Consider the following 18832-nt stretch of genomic DNA (forward strand, 5'->3'; position numbering starts at 1 on the left):
AACTGAGGAGTGGCTTCCGTCTGGCCACTCTACCATAAAGGCCTGATTGGTGGAGTGCTGCCGAGATGGTTGTCCTTCTGGAAGGTTCTCTCATTTCCACAGAGGAACTATGTCAGTGACCATCGGGTGCTTGGTCTTGGTGGTTCCAACCTTCTTCCATTTAAGAATAATGGAGGCCACTGTGTTCTTGGGGACATTCAATGCTGTGGACATTTTTTTTTTTGTACCCTTCCCCAGATCTGTGCCTCCCTACAATCCTGTCTCGGAGCTCTACGGACAACTCCTTCGACCTCATGGCTTGGTTTTTGCTCTGACATGCACTGTCAACTGTGGGACCTTTATATAGACAGGTGTGTGCCTTTCCAAATCATGTCCAATCAATTGAATTTACCACAGGTGGACTCCAATCAAGTTGTAGAAACATCAACGATCAATGGAAACAGGATGCACCTGAGCTCAAGTTTGAGTCTCGTAGCAAAGGGTCTGAATACTTATGTAAATAAGGTATTTCTGTTTTATATTTGTAATAGATTTGCAAAAGAATGTCTAAATCTGTTTTGACTTTGTCATTATGGGGTATACTGTGTTGATTGATGAGGAAAACTAATCCATTTTAGATTAAGGCTGTTATGTAACAAAATGTAAAAAACGGAAAGGGAAGAGGTCTGAATACACTGTATATACAGAGACGCATATATTACACAGACTTACACGCAGATTGTAGAAAGCAGACTGCTCTACTCAAATGGCACCCACACTCTCCACAGTCAACGGGTGGGAGGAAAAGCAGGAATATGAGTGAGGGGGAGAGAAGAATCACAGTCAACTAACTCCTGGGAGGCAGATGGGAGAGAAAAGCAGGAATATGAGTGAGGGGACTGATGAGAAGAGGCAGATGAATCTGAGGCAGAGGAGAGATGAGAGTGTGGGAAATAGCTGTGCTGGTCTGCTAACTAACTGCCAGATGAGAGGCAGATAACTGACTGAGGCAGATGACTAACTGCCCGGGTGAGGCAGATAACTGACTGCTGGAGATGAGAGGCAGATGACTGACTGCCTGGAACTGACTGCCTGGATGAGATGAGAGGCAGATAACTGACTGCCTGGATGAGATGAGAGGCAGATGACTAATGAGATGAGAGGCAGATGACTGACTGCCTGGATGAGGCAGATAACTGACTGCCTGGATGAGATGAGAGGCAGATGACTAACTGCCCGGATGAGGCAGATAACTGACTGCCTGGATGAGATGAGAGGCAGATGACTAACTGCCCGGATGAGGCAGATAACTGACTGCCTGGATGAGATGAGAGGCAGATGACTAACTGCCCGGATGAGGCAGATAACTGACTGCCTGGATGAGATGAGAGGCGGATAACTGACTGCCTGGATGGGATGAGATGAGAGGCAGATGACTAACTGCCCGGGTGAGGCAGATAACTGACTGCTTGGATGAGATGAGAGGCAGATGACTGACTGCCTGGATGAGGCAGATGACTGACTGCCTGGATGAGATGAGGCAGATGACTGACTGCCTGGATGAGATGAGGCAGATGACTGACTGCCTGGAGATGAGATGAGAGATGCAGATGACTGACTGCCTGGATGAGATGAGGCAGATGACTGACTGCCTGGATGAGATGAGGCAGATGACTGACTGCCTGGATGAGATGAGGCAGATGACTGACTGCCTGGATGAGATGAATTGAGAGGCAGATAACTGACTGCCTGGATGAGATGAATTGAGAGGCAGATAACTGACTGCCTGGATGAGATGAATTGAGAGGCAGATAACTGACTGCCTGGATGAGATGAATTGAGAGGCAGATAACTGACTGCCTGGATGAGATGAATTGAGAGGCAGATAACTGACTGCCTGGATGAGATGAATTGAGAGGCAGATAACTGACTGCCTGGATGAGATGAATTGAGAGGCAGATAACTGACTGCCTGGATGAGATGAGAGCCAGATAGCTGACGGCCTGGATGAGATGAGCTGAGAGGTTACTAATTGACACAGACACTCTTTACATAAAAGCGCTGATTGTGTTTGCTTGGCTCTGTGTCGTCCTCCACCATCCCTCTCTGTCTCATTCCCCCTCTGATATTGCGGTCAGGGGGAGGGTTGATGTGGTAGTTCGACATGCTTTGATTCTCAATCGTGTGTCCGTGTCCCTGTGCTCACCAAGGAGATGACAACGGGAAGAAGGCTAACAACCCCAATAACTGCAACTGCATCATCGACCAAATCTTCACTGGAGGCCTGCAGTCTGACGTCACATGTCAAGTCTGCCAGTAAGCGCCCGTGTGTGTGTGTGTCATTGTTTTTTTTCCTTCTATGCGACATTTATGCTTCATCCTTACTTTGTCTCTGTGTCTCTGTCTCTCTGTCTGTGCTCTTGTTGCATCATGTTTTACATCACTCAGTGTCAGCCCTGTTCTGACCCCCTCTCCTCTGCAGTGAGTCAGGGAGAGTGGGACTGATTTGAACAGACACACACCACCCACTGTTTCACTCCCTCTGCTGTAGCAGGCCCCCTACTGGACAGTGTAGACCGACAGTGTTCTATCCCCACCTGGTGGACACATGGAGCATTGCAGTCAGTCAATAATCCACTCGGGTTTCCTCCTTCAAAATGCATACAAAATTAATTCCAAACGTTACCAATAAACTTATCCAAACAAGTCAATCAACGTTTATAATCAAACCTTAGGTACCCTAATAAGCAAATAAACGATAACATTTAAGATGGAGAATCGTTATTGTCTTTACCGGAGAAAAATACCAAAGAACACGCTCTCACCCAAGCGCTTGGAAACACTACAGCCAAAATGGGAGCCACGTAGAAAAACTACAATTTCTGTCTAATTAAAAAAAAAACAGCCTGAAACTCTTTCTAAAGACTGACATCTAGTGGAAGCCCTAGGAACTGCAATCGGGCACAATTTCGCCCTATTTTGAAAGTGCCAGCCATTGAAATCAGTGGTAGGATTAATTGCTTTTTGGGGGGGATGGTTTGTCCTCGGGGTTTCGCCTGCCATTTCAATTCTGTTATACTCACATACATTATTTTAACCGTTTTAGAAACTTTAGAGTTTTCTATCCAAATCTAATTATATGCATATCCTAGCTTCTGGGCCTGAGTAGCAGGCAGTTTACTTTGGGTACACTTTTCATCCGGGTGTCAAAATACTGCCCCCTATCCCAAAGAAGTTAACTTGTGACCATAACAAGATTCAACAACTGAGACAATAACTGAACAAGTTCCACAGACATGTGACTAACAGAAATGGAATAATGTGTCCCTGAACAAAAGGGGGGTCAAAATAAAAAGTAACAGTCAGTATCTGGTGTGGCCACCAGCTGCATTAAGTATTGCATTAAGTAAATCTCCTCCTCATGGACTGCACCAGATTTGCCAGTTCTTGCTGTGATATGTTACCCCACTCTTCCACCAAGGCACCTGCAAGTTCCCAGACATTTTTAGGGGAAATGGCCCTAGCCCTCACCCTCCAATCCAACAGGTCCCAGACATGCTCAATAGGATTAAGATCCAGGCTCTTCGCTGGCCATGGCAGAACACTGACATTCCTGTCTTGCAGGGAATCACGCACAGAACGAGCAGTATAGCTGCTGGTATTGTCATGCTGGAGGGTCATGTCAGGATGAGCCTGCAGGAAGGGTACCACATGAGGGGGGAGGATGTCTTCCCTGTAACGCACAACGCTGAGATTGCCTGCAATGACAACAAGCTCAGTCCGATGATGCTGTGACACACCGCCCTAGACCGATGTACCGATCCTATGCAGGTGTTGTTACACGTGGTCTGCCACTGCGAGGATGATCAGCTGTCCGTCCTGTCTCCCTGAAGCGCTGTCTTAGGCGTCTCACAGTACAGACATTGCAATATATTGCCCTGGCCTCATCTGCAGTCCTCATGCCTCCTTGCAGCATTCCTAAGGCACGTTCACACAGATGAGCAGGGACCCTGGGCATCTTTCTTTTTGGTGTTTTTCAGAGTCAGTAGAAAGGCCTCTTTAGTGTACTAAGTTTTCATAACTGTGACCTTAACTGCCTTCCGTCTGTAAGCTGACAGTGTCTTAACGACCGTTTCACAGGTGCATGTTCATTAATTGTTTATGGTTCATTGAACAAGCATGGGAAACAGTGTTTAAACCCTTTACAATGAAGATCTGTAAAGTTATTTGGATTTTTACGAATTCTCTTTAAAAGACAGGGTCCTGAAAAAGGGACGTTTCTTCTTTTTGCTGAGTTTACATGCAAACAAATATTGTCACAGTGTTGTGACTACTGTTGGGGGTCATATTTATGGTTCCATAAGCTTCAGGTCTGTCGAAGCCCAAACCTTACAGTGCCATTCCCTCAGACTCCTCCCCTCTCGTCCTGTAGTGGTGTTTCCACGACGATTGACCCGTTCTGGGACATCAGTCTGGACCTGCCAGGGTCGTCCACGCCCTTCTGGCCCCTCAGCCCCGGGGGGGACGGCAGCACACTGAACGGAGAGAGCCACCTCTCCGGGGCCACCACGCTCACAGACTGTCTTCGCAGGTACTACTCACCCCTTTTATCTCGATTTCTTTCTCCCTCTTTCTCTATCCCTCCCTCCATCTATCAAAGGCTACCACTCTGACTGTCTACTCTGGTATCTCATTACTATTCTTCACTTCCATATCACTTCCTGTTTGTCTCTCTAGTCTGCTGTCCAGCTCTCTCCACATCAATGGAGACCCCATCAATCTCTTACACACACACACAAACACCCGGAGTGTGTTCTGACCATGGTCCCTTCTTCTGCAGGTTTACCCGACCAGAACACTTGGGGAGTAGCGCCAAGATCAAATGTAGCGGTTGCCATAGTTACCAGGAGTCCACCAAACAGCTGACCATGAAGAAGCTCCCCATTGTGGCGTGTTTCCACCTCAAAGTCAGTGTGTGTGTGTTTTCTCTGTATTTGTGTAAAAGGTAGTGAGCGCTCCAGTTTTAGTTCCCTTTTCCACTTCAAACTCATGTCCTACCTCTGTTGTCTCTCCTCCTTCTCTCCAGCGGTTTGAACACTCAGCGAAGCTGCGGAGGAAGATCCCTACCTATGTCTCGTTCCCCTTAGAGCTGGACATGACTCCCTTCATGGCCTCCAGGTCAGTCTGAACAATGAGCCAGGCCCACCGTGGAAGAGATGAGGGCTGCATCTCAGTAGTCGGATCGCCAGGTGAAGTCACCAAGTGAAAGTCAGCCCTCTGATGGTCTCCTTGCTATGTAGCGTTCACGAGGCAATGCTCCGTGCTAACGAAGGAAAGGAGACAAGGAAAGAAAGCCCCTGGAGTCGACTGAGATGCAGCCCTTTTCTGTCATTGAATTAAATAGGTGTAAGAGCTGTCTGACCAACCACGTCCATTTTCTGTGTGTTTTAATTGGTGTGTTAACTTAATTAGCCAGACACAGGTGTGTGTGTGTGTGTGTGTACACATTAATGCAGAACTCCCTATGCGTATCCCCTGTCGTGACGTTGTATTAGTTAATGTGACGACTGTTGCTCATTGAATGATTACAAGTTTCTAATTGCGTGATTAACTGAATCAAGCAATTATTAACTCATTAACCTGTGGCACCATGGGAAAACTAGTTTTTATTGAGTTTCTATTTCCCAAATTAACTCAAAGAATATCAGAATATCGATTTTACAACAGCCGCTAATTAACCAGTTGCCTCTACCAATCTCGTTCTGAACGTCGCATAGCCCGTGAATCGCACGGACCCGGGTCTCGCCAATGAGTTCATACCACACCAATCTTAGTTGAATATTTATGTACTAAAAAGCTAAAATGATGATAAAAGATACACATTATAGGCTATTGATTACAACTTAGTATAACAGGCCAACACACTATGGCGCGTGTTACCCAAAATGGGGATTTCAAAGAGAGAGGAAAAGAGAAAGTACACGAGAGAAATATACATTTGGGTGAATTTGTCAGCTATGCTTATTCTAACCCTAGCCTTGCCCCAAATTGCCGCTCTTATGGGTCAGAATATAATGATGTAATTACGTGGGGTAGACCTCCGAGGATTCTCTGTGTGGACCGTTCAGTGGACCGTTCAGCTGCTCGATGACGCACTTCTCCTGCGCACCTCTCTGATCGTCCTCCCGATGTCAGTGTCCTTTTGGCTTAGGAGTCTGTTCCCTCACCCTTGCTATGGAAGGGGTCTTCTGAGGACAGACAGCTCTGTAGCTCAGAGCTCACAGCATAGGAATTAAACCCTTTAGGGGGTCCGGCTTGAATTCACCCGCTTAGACACAGCTACTCATCTGTAGCTTGGGTAGAAAAGGATTTCTTTGTCTTCAAACTTGTGTTGCGTTCTGGGTTCGTTGACTTTTTAGACCGTGGCTGCAGCTTGGGTAGTCTTCTCTGTGAATCCTTTACTCACAGGTTTTATACCCTTGGGTCAGAAGTGGGCGTAACCGCCTTTAGGGCAATTCTCTGGGCGTACCAAGTTAATGAGGCCAGGTCTAGATTGTATTCAAATCCAATTTTATACAACTAACTTAACATTTCATCTTTACTAAAACATTCCCTTTGATTTCGACATTTTCCACACAACGTACAATGTATAAACATCAAACATATGCTAGGAAAACTCTTCACGTTACAATGTTTTCGTAAATAACGTCATCTATTAACCTTTAATAACAAAACAAAATTGACATACATTTTCATATTCAATCTATCGTCATGACCACCATTGTGGCTGACGCAAACCATTGTTCCAAAGTCCCTTTATTTCATGTTTAATGTTCTGAGGCTGGTTCTCCATAGTAACAAGACAAACAAATTTGTCTGTGGCCTGAGATTTACCAGGGGCATGAGGGGTCATAAAACCCCCACATCTTCAGACCCCTAGATCTCTCCTCCTCTTTTGGGGTTGAGAGATAATCTGTAGGGTTGTAGTCTCCTGTAACCTGACCTGATCAGGACAGTCATGACACCCCTGATGCACAGCATGTCAAAACAACACCTGCTGCTGAGGGGGACTCAAATGGATTCAGATCGCTCTCCTCCAGAGAGGAAGAGCGATGCCTGGAACTGCATCAGTTAATTGACTGAATGAATGTGTGGGTGTGTATGAAAGAGATGCGTTATAATGGTGTGGAGGTGGGAATGTAATCTGTAGGGTTAGTGTCACACCAGGCAGTCAGTCAGGGGCCTCATTGGAAACCGTGCCTGGCAGGGTGAGATGTTAATGTCATAGCTAACACGGCTTAATAGGGGTGCTATAGGATTCATTGTAATCTACACGTGTGGTATTAAAGGGATCGTTCACCCAACTTACAAAATCACATTCGTTTCCTCACCCTGTAAGCAGTCTATGGACAAGGTGAGACGGTTAAACCATGCTTTGGTTTAGTTTCCCTGGTACTGTTAGCGGTAGCATGTGGAAGCAGTGACAGGGAAACTAAATCAAAGCATAGATTGCCGTCTCATCTTGTCCATAGACAGGTTAAGGAAAACCAATATGTGATTCTCATTTTGGTGAACTATCCCTGGAGTGAAGCCTAAGGATGGCTTAGTATGACGGCCTTTGTTCATCGTTGCTGACATGTTGTCTGTGTGTCTTTCAGTAAAGAGAGCAGGATGAACGGACAGTACCAGCAGTCAGTAGACGTGTTCAACAACGACAATAAGTATGTGCGCTGTCCCGCAAACCAATGGTACTAGGTTGCATATGAAGAACACCATAATGACAGTGAATTGGCTCTCATGTTCTCTCTCGCTTTGACTCGAACCAATTCTCATCCATTTTCTGCCTCGCTTCTTATCTCCCCTGTTCTCTCCCTCCAGGTATTCTCTGTTTGCGGTGGTCAACCACCAGGGTACTCTGGAGAGCGGTCACTACACCACGTTCATCCGGCAGCACAAGGACCAGTGGTTCAAGTGCGACGACGCCGTCATCACCAAGGCCAGCATCAAGGACGTACTGGACAGCGAAGGGTAAAGCTCTGAAAATATCCTGAGTTTGAACTGTGGTCATAACGAGTAATATTTGTTCACAAAAGTAGTACACTGGGCCTTTACTAGTATTAGCAGACTGATATGGAGACGTCTGTAGCACGGGCAGACTGTTTGTTTTGCTGCATCTCCCCTTTGGCAGAAAAGGTAGCTGTGTAATTAAGAACGGTATCCTGCAGGATTCAATACTTGGAAATGTAAGAGTTGACTGGAATCCAGAAAGAACAAAACATGTACATCAAAAGGTGCGAAGACTCAAAACATCCACATCAAATGAAATAGTTTTCTTGATCAAATATATCAATAAAGTATTTTTATATTCCACAAGTAGTCACATGAACTGTACAGATAATACTGGTTTACATTTCTTCACCAAGGTAGTGTCCTACTCGTCCTGTGTACCTATATAGACATCTTCAGCATGGCCAATTCTTTTCTTTCTGCATTTGCCCCACCCCCGAGGCTTTTTAAACATTTCATTGAACCTTTATTTAACTCAGCAAGTAAATTAAGAACACATTTTTATTTGACAATGACTGCCTACCAGAGAACTGCCTTGTTCAGGGGCAGAACGACAGATGTTTTACCTTGTCAGCTCTGGGATTCGATCCAGCAACCTTTTGGTTGGCCCAACGCTCTAACCACTAGGCTACCTGCAGCTTTGACCTAGTCCAGCTAGGTCCTCTCCAAATGTAATCCACAACTCCGTCTCCATCACGATGCAGTAGCCTCTACCTTCTGTTGTTCATATTTTTTTCATTATCATGAATAATTACTTGTATGTATCAGTGTGAAATCTTATCGATGAATCTCTCTCTGTTCTCAGGTACCTCTTGTTCTACCATAAACAGTTTCTGGAGTACGAATAGCCACCTTCCTTCAGCACTGATGTCAACAGCCACCAAGAGACTTGCAACAACAAGGTGGCGACATGACTCACGTCTACCTGAAACTCTACGTCAGTGAAGATTGAAGCTGGGGGAATGGAGGGAAAGGAAAATGAATCATGCATCCTGTCTGCGTAAAGGACACTCCAAAACCAATCTGCACTGAAGCTACTCGGATCTACTTGATAAGGAGGAATAGAGGAGACGGGGAGGGAAGATTGCAGGATGGAGAGGGGGAGGGGGGTTCAGACAGACGGGCAGATGGAGGGACAGACTGACCGTGGGCACATCTCATAAAAACTTCACATTCAGTTATTTTATCATTTCTGAAATCCATCATTCCACCCACACATACACCCATCTACAAGTGACCAAGCATTTTCAAAGGCGGAAATATATTTGGTTGTCTAATTTCTTTATGCATTATTGTTGCGCTGACTGCAAAACAAGCTGACAAATGGTATTTACAATATTGCAAAGACAAAAGTGGTTACTATAATCGTTGTTTGTGACTTTTTAGTTAAAAAATACTGTATGATTAATCCAACACATCTATTTTGTAACCACGGAAAAAGACTTGAGTTGAATAAGCGGAGTGTTGTTCTGTGAAAAAGCTATCCTCTTTTGTGTTTTACTATTCGCGATGGCAGCGAAAATACATAAGTATATTTTTATAATTAATTTTAGTCCTTGTTTATGGTTTCCCATCCTCCCCTCTGCCTCGAACAACCTTATGTTGTGCAGTCAGTGTCCTTTTCAAAAAGACACCGTTTCACATTTGTTCCTTTCTTGCGCTGATGGTATAATTCTTGTGTTGCTGACATATCGTGGGGAATTTGTTTCAGGTGATGCGCTGTTGTGGATAAGAAAAAGACTGGCACATTGTGCATCCTGCCGGAGACGATGGCTCGATCTGACAGTGTTAAAACTTGTCCACGTGTTTCTCGAATTCCGTGTATGCGCGAGCGCACGTGTGTTATGCATATGTTTGTGTACTGAATCAGTACTTTCAATTCAGCATGCTGTCTACGATGGATATAAAGTAGGTGTCAGAGTTTTTTTTTTTTTTCCGTTTTTTTTTCACATCATGTATGTATGTATGTATGTATGTATGTATGTATGTATGTATGTATGCTAAAATAGGAAACCAAGGTATAAACTGAGTTACTTTATCGGCCAAGGATCATTATGGTCTAGTCAAGACTACACCCCCAACACTTTATCTGCTGCAAGAACTGGACACTGATGGTGAGACCCAAAATAAAAACCTATATCTTTACTCCCTGTGTGCTGCAGGATTTTATTAGCTTGTTGAAGATTTACTGGAGGCCTTTCATGGCACGTGGAGGCCACCTGCCTGTGAATGTCCAGCCAGGTCACCTGTGATAGTCAGTATTTGATGTCCGTCCATGTCTGAGCCCGTCGGATGATGACGTGGAAACCGGCCACTAGGGACAACAGTGAATGCGTACGCACACCCTCTGGTGCCAAAGGTTGCATGTTCAAATCTAGCAATAAAAATATGCTTTTGAGAGTTCTGTTTTAAGTCGACCCCAAACCGTAACCCTTACCTTAAATATTCTGAGTTAATGCCTAACCTTAAACATGAACTTCGTAATTTGACATTTGAGAAACATGGATAAACGTCTAATTCTGACTGAGAGGTAGTTGTAATGTCTCCCGAGAGATGGAGAGGGTGTCCTAATTTGATCATTTTTGTTGCTGAGAATTTTCTTGCACAACAGGAAATGCAAACTTGTGTATTCAAGGTTTTTAAAAGGCTTTTAAAATCTCCACTTTAAAATGTCCGACGTGATTTGAAAAATGTATCAACCACTACAAAAATGTCCATTAATTATAATCCACATAATTCCCATTTCTTGTTGCTGCAGGATTAGTTTCCTGCTGTAGAAAACTGGCTCAAATGAATATCCAACATCTGTACAGGCATACAAGTGGGGAGAACAAGTATTTGATACACTACCGATTTTGCAGGTTTTCCTACTTACAAAGCATGTAGAGGTCTGTAATTTTTACCTATGATAAAAAAAAATACAGACCTCTACATGCTTTGTAAGTAGGAAAACCTACCAAATCGGCAGTGTATCAAATACTTGTTCTCCCCACTGTATATAATGTTCTATGTCACTCGCTTCTGTCTCACTCCAGTTTCTCCTGTATCCTTCACCACCTATTCATTTCTGCACTCCAGACTGCTCATACATCTGATCTTGAGACAGTTTTTCTTCTCTCCCCCCCCCACTAATTGTTCAGGTTAGGATTGGGGAGGAGAAGTTGATCCTAGATCTGTACTTAGGGGAACCTTCACCCTGGAGTGGGCGGTATCAGATCTGTCCTGAGTTGTTTATTTATTTAGTGTCCAGTCTGGTTCAGTTCTGCAATCAGAAGCTGGGCTGACTGGGGGAGCAAATGATTCTCTGTGATGATCCACACTGAGGGGCTCTGGTCGGAGAGTGGAGGTCCTGGGGGACAGCCTGCTGGTAGAGGGTGAGTGGGGGTCTCTGCTGCTTCTCTCCCTTGCCAGGCACTCCGAGGTCAGGGAAGCAGTGGACACACACACAAGTCTCTGTGGGACTGGACGAACGGCTCCGTGTCACACTGTTTATCTGGAGCAGGGATGGATCCATCGGGCAATCTAAAGATGGTACGTACACACACACACACACACACACAGGTTATCTCGATCTAAAAGGAGCCATGTTGAGTTACAAGATTGTGATTTTGGATCACCACTGTGATTAATATTATTTGACTCTGCTGGTCGTTTATGAACATCTTGGACATGTTCTGTTATAATCTCCAGCCGGCACAGCCAGAAGAGGACTGGCCACCCCTCATAGCCTGGTTCCTCTCTAGGTTTCTTCCTAGGTTCCTGCCTGTCTAGGGAGGTTTTCCTAGCCACCGTGCTTCTACACCTGCATTGCTTGCTGTTTGGGGTTTTAGGCTGGGTTTCTGTACAGTACTTTGTGGCATCAGCTGATGTAAGAAGGGCTTTATAAATACATTTGATTGTTTGTTTTTTACCTTTGTAGATCTTAATGAATATTCATAAATGGGCGGGGGGGCTGATCCTAGCTCAGCACTTCTATTCTGAGTGGCTTTATGAAGCTGTGACCTGTGCTACCTTTTTTACACTAGATGTGTGCCCAAACACCTTTGGAGGACTGGGTGTTCTGGTTAGGCTCTTGGCCCTTCTGACCTTCATGACCCTGGGTGTGACTGTTCTGTGTGGCCCCTGGTCGGGGGGGCCTCCTCAGCAGCACCAGCAGAGCCACAGACAGGGTCAACAGCAGCAGAGTCAGACACAGGCTTAGCAGAGAGTACACCAGGATGGTTGAGTAGGGCAGGCCTCTGGGTAGGTAGCCCCCCCTGATGGTATGGTTCTGGAAGGCATTCCCATCCACAGGCCTCAAGATTCCATTCAAGGCAGACTGTTGGGCTTGAGGGAATTAAATGACCTAAATTAAATCCTTATGTGCTCTGCAATAACGTCCATGTAATGTTAAGTGAGTCGTAACGTAGCGTATGCACCATTTCCAAATGTCAACGCTCTACTTCCAGACGGTTCTCAGTTCTGAACATCATCAAAGCCAAATGCATTTAATCCCAAAGTTATTTTATTTAAATTTGACTGAATTAGAGAGAACACCAAATGTCACCTTATGGGAGGGTACCGTTTGGGACATAGCCATTACATTTCAGCTAGTCCAGCCGTGTAATCCTGAGGTAATGAAGCACCTGGCTGGGTAAAGGGCATTTGAAGGAATTGGTGTACTCAACTCAAATGTTTGTAGAAGAAAAAAGTATTTGGTTGCTGAGTTCAAAAGGCATATATTTTAAGAAAGGAAAAACCTACACTCTGGAATATTCTTTTAATGTCTTTTAATTTTTTTAGCAACAGAGGTCAGAGCAAACGCTGACGAAGACTGTGGCTGAAACTTGTCCGCTTGCTCTGACCTCTGCTTCTACAATAATTATTTTTTTAAAAGGGCATTCAAACGTAAGGAATATTCCAGTGAATGTGGATTTTTCCTTTAAAAAATGTATGACAGGCTGCTGCATTTGTGAAGGGGTCGCTTGTATGTCAGTTATACATATTGGCTCGACTGCCAGAAGCTCTTTTGGAGATGGCTGTATGCTCAATTAATTACTTAATAGTGTACAAACTATTATGACGGTTTGAGTGTGTTAGAGAGAACGAGAGACAAAAAGAGAACATTTAGCACCTAAAATTCTGATGAAAAAGGGTTTGCTAAGTGAGTGTCCTATGTGTTTTGTAATAGCTACAACATACTGTGCGGATGTACTTTAGAATGCTGTTCACTCACTCTGACACTGGTGGGAACACTCTGAGGGATGGCTGCCACACACCGCAGCACACCTCAGACACATCTTCAACAGCCTGTCATAGTACTGCCCTGGGACCGCCTTACACCCCAGAGACACTGGCACAGACAGACACACAATGGCACAGGGATGGTCTGAGTATTATAACATGCATGGTATATTCTTCCTGTGTTTTGACACAAAATGGCTACTATGTTCCATATCAGCCATGATTCCAGTAGGCTATACATGTTACTTAACCCGACAAAAATGGTATTGAGATTCATTAACCTTTTGTATGATCCTTTTACCACTGATACAACACCATATAATTAAATACAACATGTATATATAATTAAATACAGTGCCTATCAATAATTCAACCCCCTTGGATTTCTTCACATTTTATTGTGTTACAAAGTGGGATTAAAATGGATTTAATTAAAAAATGTCAATGAGCTACACATTATACTCTAATGTCAAACTGGATAAATTATACTCTAATGTCAAACTGGATGAAACATTTTATTTTTTATGATTGAAAAATATAACACTAATATCCACTGAGTTCACAACACGTTAGGAACACCTTCCTAATATTGAATTGCACCCCTTTTTGCATCAGAACAGCCTCAATTCGTCAGGATATGGACTCTACAAGGTGTCAAATGTATTCCACAGGGATGCTGGCCCATGTTGACTCCAATGCTTCCCACAGTTGTGCTAAGTTGTCTGGATGTCTTTTGGGTGGTGGACCATTCTTGATACACACAGGAAACTGTTGAGTGAAAAACCCAGCAGCATTGCAGTTCTTGAAACACTCCAACCAGTGCGCCTGGTACCTACTACCATACCTTGTTCAAAGGCACTTCCATATCTTGTCTTGTCCATTCACCCTCGGATTGTGTATGTGTGCCATTCAATGTCTCAATTGTCTCAAAGGTTAAATAAAGATTTTTAAGCCGTCTCCTTCCCTTCATCTACACTAATTGAAGTGGCTTTAACCGGTTGCATCAATAAGGGATCATACTATAGAGTTCACGTCAATTCAGCTGGTCAGCCTGTCATGGAAAGGGTAGGTATTTTTAAAGTTTTGTACACTCAGTGGATATTGACTAGATAAGTATTCACCCCCTGAGTCCATACATGTTAAAACACCTTTAGTCTTTTTGGGTAACTCTAAGAGCTATGCACACCTTGATTGTGCAATATTTGCCCATTTACTCTTCAAAATACTCTTCCCATAGATTTTCATGTAGATTAAGTCAAAACTGTAACTCAGCCATCTAGGAACATTCACTATTTTCTTGGTAAGCAACTCTAGTGTAGATTTGGCCTTGTGTTTTAAGTTATTGTCCTGCTGAAAGGGGAATTAGTCTCCCAGTGTCTGGTAGAAAGCAGACCGAACCAGGATTTTGCTTAACTCCCTTCTCTTTCATTTTATCCTGAAAAACTCCACGGTCCTTGCCGATGACAAGCATGTCCATACATCACGCAGCCACCACCATTCTTAAAATGTGGAGAGTGGTACTCAGAGGTGTGTTGTTGGATTTGCCCCAAACATAACGCTTTGTATTCAGGACAAAAAGTTTATTCCTTTGCCAGATTTATTTGCAGTATTACTTTAGTGCCTTGTTGCAAACAGGATGCATGTTTTAGAATATTTATATTCTGTACACGCTTTTTTTTCTGTCATTTAGGTTATTATTGTATAGTAACTACACTGTTGATCCAGACTCAGGAGAACTATCACAGCCGTTAAACTCTTAACTGTTTTCAAATCACCAAGGACCTTATAATGAAATCCCAGAGATTTCCTTTCTCACTGGCAACTCAGTTAGCAAGGACGCCTGTATCTTTGTAGTGACTGGGTGTATTGATACACCATCCAAAGCCTAATCAATAGCTTCACCATGCTCAAAAGGATATTCATCATCGTTTTTTACATTTTAGCCCATCTACCAATTGGTGCCCTTCTTAACAAGGCATTGGAAAAGCTCCCTGGTCTTTTTTGTTGAATCTGTGCTTGAAATTCACTACTCAACTGATGGACCTTGCAGCTAATTGTATGTGTGTGGTACAGAGATGGGTTAGTCATTTAAAAAAAAAACTTAACACACACAGAATCCATGCAACTTATTATGTAGCTTGTTGAGCACATTTTTACTCCTGAACTTACTATTTAGTCTTGCCATAACAAAGGGGGGGAATACTTCTGCAACCAAAACATTTTAGTAATAAATTTTTTTATTAATTTGTCAAACAAAAATATCATTTTGACAATATGGAGTACTTTGTATAGATCAGTGACGACACATCCCAATGAAATCAATTTGAATCCCACTTTGTAATGCAACACAAGGGGGTGAATACTCGTGATACGCACTTTATCTCTATGTATAACTTTGAAGATTGAGTCCACAGGAGGTTGGCGACACCTTAATTGGGGAGGGTGGGCTTGTGGTAATGGTTGAAGGGAAATAGGTGGAATGGTATCTGATATGTCAAACACATGATTTCCATATGTTTGATTCCATTCCATTTACTCCGTTCCAGCTATTATTATGACCCGTCCTCCACTCAGCAGCTTCCACTGATTGAGTCATAAGGACAATCATATGGTGTATTGGCCTCTCACTGACTTCTCAAGTCAGTGTATGTGTTATTGCCCCCGGTGAGCGTTTGTGTGTATGTGAACTTACCACAGTACTCGATGCATCTGAGGTGGCGATTGGGCTGCTGGCAGACCATCTGACAGGTCAGACACTTCCTGACCAGGCGGTCCCAGAAGTAACCCTCAGAACAGCCTAATCCCATGGCTCAGTTCGGGTGTCAACTCACACTCTGACTCACTGAATGACAGATGGGGAAATCAGGGTCAGTTCATGGGGATCCTTGTGTATTTTGTATTTATTAAGGATCTCCATTTAAGTCAGCAGCTACTCTTCCTGGGGTCCAGCAACAATAAGGCAGTTGTATACAAAAAATATTACATTACATTTCATAACGCATAGTAATCAGTCTTGGATCACTTGGTTTGGATGGATTCAAACCTCTTTAGTTTTACACATTTATCCTGTCCAACTAGCTCCAGAATATATCAGAAGAGAGGGCAAGGCTCCAAAAACAACTCAGTACAACTTCAAAGATTTAAATGAACTTTTCTTGACAGAGGAATACTGCGCTGTGCTCTACTGGGCACAGAATCACTGAGCCGGAGAAAGTACACATGAAGCTGCGCCTCGCCTTATTCTTGAACTTCATAAAATTGACTCATACGTTTGTTCTTATCTGTGCATTTGCTTAAACAATTCTCCAACAGTGTCATGTAAGGCCTTTTACTACTGATTTGGTTCCTTTCACCACACGTGATGTTATCATGATGTTTTTGTTGGTGTAACACTCTATAGCATAAACAATGGCTCATTGCATACACCAGTAAGTATTCAAGGCATGACGTTGATCTTTATGTCTGGATATCCGATTTAGTAAACATTCCCCCCCTTCATTACCATTCCCAGGTGGTCAATTAATTATTAAAGACTACTTCTTTTAAAAAGTTATAAACCATGAACAGCATAACCATTAACCGACTCACATGTCAATTTAAAAAATGCATCTTGTGACATAATGTAACAAAACAGATATCATATGACTTACCTACAGAGAGATGAAAGACATGTATGGACCTTTGTTTGAAATGTGCCTCTCATGCAGTGACGTTGGGCTACATGTATTTGAGTTGGGGGCTGATTTGGGTGCAACCACAATGTCTTTTCTGGGACTTCCCCCTTGCACAGAAGGTGAGCTACTCTCTTGTTATGGTGAGTCATATGCTTGATAGGTGTGAATTGTGACTAAGAGTTAGAATTCTGTCATGTCTATTCATATACTTTTACTAAGCAATGTGAACTTGCCTACCTTTCCCAAATATTGAATGAGACAGACAGTATGTTATTTACAGTGGTCTGTTACATTGGTAAAAATTGCATGTAACGTAGACTGCAGACTCACAGCAGCCTTGTAGTATGATGAGGATTTGGAGCACAATATAAAGCTCTTATTTAAGCAAGTCCCGAGGAGGTGTGGTTATATGGCCAACATACCACTGCTAAAGGCTGTTCTTAAGCACGAAGCAACGTGGAGTGCCTGGACACAGCCCTTAGCTGTGGTTTATTGGCCATATACCACACCACCCCTTTCTAAAGTCTTCTAAAGCCAAGTTAATAAACCGATCACTGAACATTTAGAATCCCACCATACCTTCTCAGGCTGTGCAATCCGATTTCCGAGCTGGTCACGGGTGCACATCAGCCACGCTCAAGGTACTAAACAATATCATAACCGTCATCGATAAAAGACAGTTCTGTGCAGCCATCTTCATCGACCTGGCCAAGGCTTTCAACTCTGTCAATCACCGTATTCTTATCGGCAGACTCAATACCTTGGTTTCTCAAATGACTGCCTCGCCTGGTTCACCAACTACTTCACAGACAGAGTTCAGTGTGTCAAATCGGAGGGCCTGTTGTCCGAACCTCTGGCAGTCTCTATGGGGGTACCACAGGGTTAAATTCTTGGGCAGACTCATTTCTCTGTACATATCAATGATGTCACTCTTGCTGTGGGTGATTCCCTGATCCACCTCTACGCAGACAACACCATTCTGTATACATCTGGCCCTTCTTTGGACACTGTGTTAAACTTCTTATGGCTGGGGGCAGTATTGAGTAGCTTGGATAAATAAGGTGCCCAGAGTAAACTGCCTGCTACTCAGGCCCAGCTGCTAATATATGCATATTATTAGTAGATTTGGATAGAATAAACTCTGAAATTTCTAAAACTGTTTGAATGATGTCTGTGAGTATAACAGAACTCATATGGCAGGCAAAAACCTGAGAAAAAAACGAGGAAGTGGGAAATCTAAGTTTGATCTTTTTCTTTGCCAATCGAATATACAGTGTCTATGGGGTCACATTGCACTTCCTAAGGCTTCCACTAATGTCAACAGTCTTTAGAACCTTGTTTTTATGCTTCTACTGTGAAGGAGGGGGGAATGGGAGCTGAATGAGTCAGTGGTCTGGCAGAGTGGCATGAGCTGACCTACGTGTGTTCACGTGAGAGTTAGCTTGCATTTCTGAAGACAGGAATTCTCCGGTTGGAACATTATTGAAGATTTTATGCTAAAAACATCCTCTCTGGTCATCCCCAAAACCAATTCTTTCTTTGGCCGCATCTCCTTCCAGTTCTCTGCTGCCAATGACTGGAACGAACTGCAAAAATCTCTGAAACTGGAAACACTTATCTCCCTCACTAGCTTTAAGCACCAGCTGTCAGAGCAGCTCACAGATTACTGCACCTGTACATAGCCCATCTATAATTTAGCCCTAACAACCACCACTCCCCACTACTGTATTTATTTATTTAGCTCCTTTGCACCCCATTATTTCTATATTTACTTTGCACTTTCTTCCACTGCAAATCTACCATTCCAGTGTTTTACTTGCTATATTGTATTTACTTCGCCACCATGGCCTTTTTTTGCCTTTTACCTCCCTCCATCTCACCTCATTTGC

General features: G+C 43.5%; 2 protein-coding genes across 4 annotated transcripts in view; one reads left to right on the forward strand and one right to left on the reverse strand.

Annotated features, from left to right (window-relative positions):
- usp22 (ubiquitin specific peptidase 22) overlaps window positions 1–10191 on the forward strand; it is a 40769-nt gene extending 30578 nt beyond the window's left edge. For both annotated transcript variants that reach the window (XM_024386578.2, XM_024386580.2), the window contains 7 exons: window positions 2190–2295; window positions 4412–4570; window positions 4820–4946; window positions 5066–5157; window positions 7638–7700; window positions 7858–8007; window positions 8852–10191. In XM_024386578.2, the coding sequence (XP_024242346.1) occupies window positions 2190–2295; window positions 4412–4570; window positions 4820–4946; window positions 5066–5157; window positions 7638–7700; window positions 7858–8007; window positions 8852–8894 (740 nt within the window). In that variant the 3' untranslated portion in view covers window positions 8895–10191. The remainder of the gene's footprint in view (window positions 1–2189; window positions 2296–4411; window positions 4571–4819; window positions 4947–5065; window positions 5158–7637; window positions 7701–7857; window positions 8008–8851) is intronic.
- A 783-nt stretch (window positions 10192–10974) lies between these two features.
- On the reverse strand, window positions 10975–17001 carry LOC112223518 (tumor necrosis factor receptor superfamily member 13B). Of its 2 annotated transcripts, none has more exons than XM_024386576.2 (5): window positions 16920–17001; window positions 15962–16111; window positions 13262–13378; window positions 12133–12372; window positions 10975–11568 (listed from the first exon to the last, which is right to left on the reverse strand). In XM_024386576.2, the coding sequence occupies exons 2-5, from the start codon at window positions 16074–16076 to the stop codon at window positions 11315–11317; spliced, it is 726 nt and encodes a 241-aa protein (XP_024242344.1). In that variant the 5' UTR covers window positions 16077–16111; window positions 16920–17001; the 3' UTR covers window positions 10975–11314. The 2 variants fall into 2 exon arrangements, with proteins under 2 accessions (XP_024242344.1, XP_024242345.1); XM_024386577.2 differs by having other exon boundaries at window positions 12088–12372.
- Window positions 17002–18832: the final 1831 nt, after the last annotated feature.

This window comes from Oncorhynchus tshawytscha, linkage group LG24, assembly GCF_018296145.1.
Source record: "Oncorhynchus tshawytscha isolate Ot180627B linkage group LG24, Otsh_v2.0, whole genome shotgun sequence".
In the NCBI taxonomy this organism is placed as follows: domain Eukaryota; kingdom Metazoa; phylum Chordata; class Actinopteri; order Salmoniformes; family Salmonidae; genus Oncorhynchus; species Oncorhynchus tshawytscha.

Bases quoted from the DNA above. Each gene is read 5' to 3' on its own strand.
- LOC112223518 (XM_024386577.2), bottom strand. From the start codon at position 16,076: ATGGGATTAGGCTGTTCTGAGGGTTACTTCTGGGACCGCCTGGTCAGG. The intron at 13,379-15,961 runs GTAAGTTCACAT...TGTCTGTGCCAG, and splicing joins CAGATGCATCGAGTACTGTG to TGTCTCTGGGGTGTAAGGCG. The intron at 11,569-12,087 runs GTGTTTGGGCAC...TACCATCTTTAG, and splicing joins GAACACCCAGTCCTCCAAAG to ATTGCCCGATGGATCCATCC.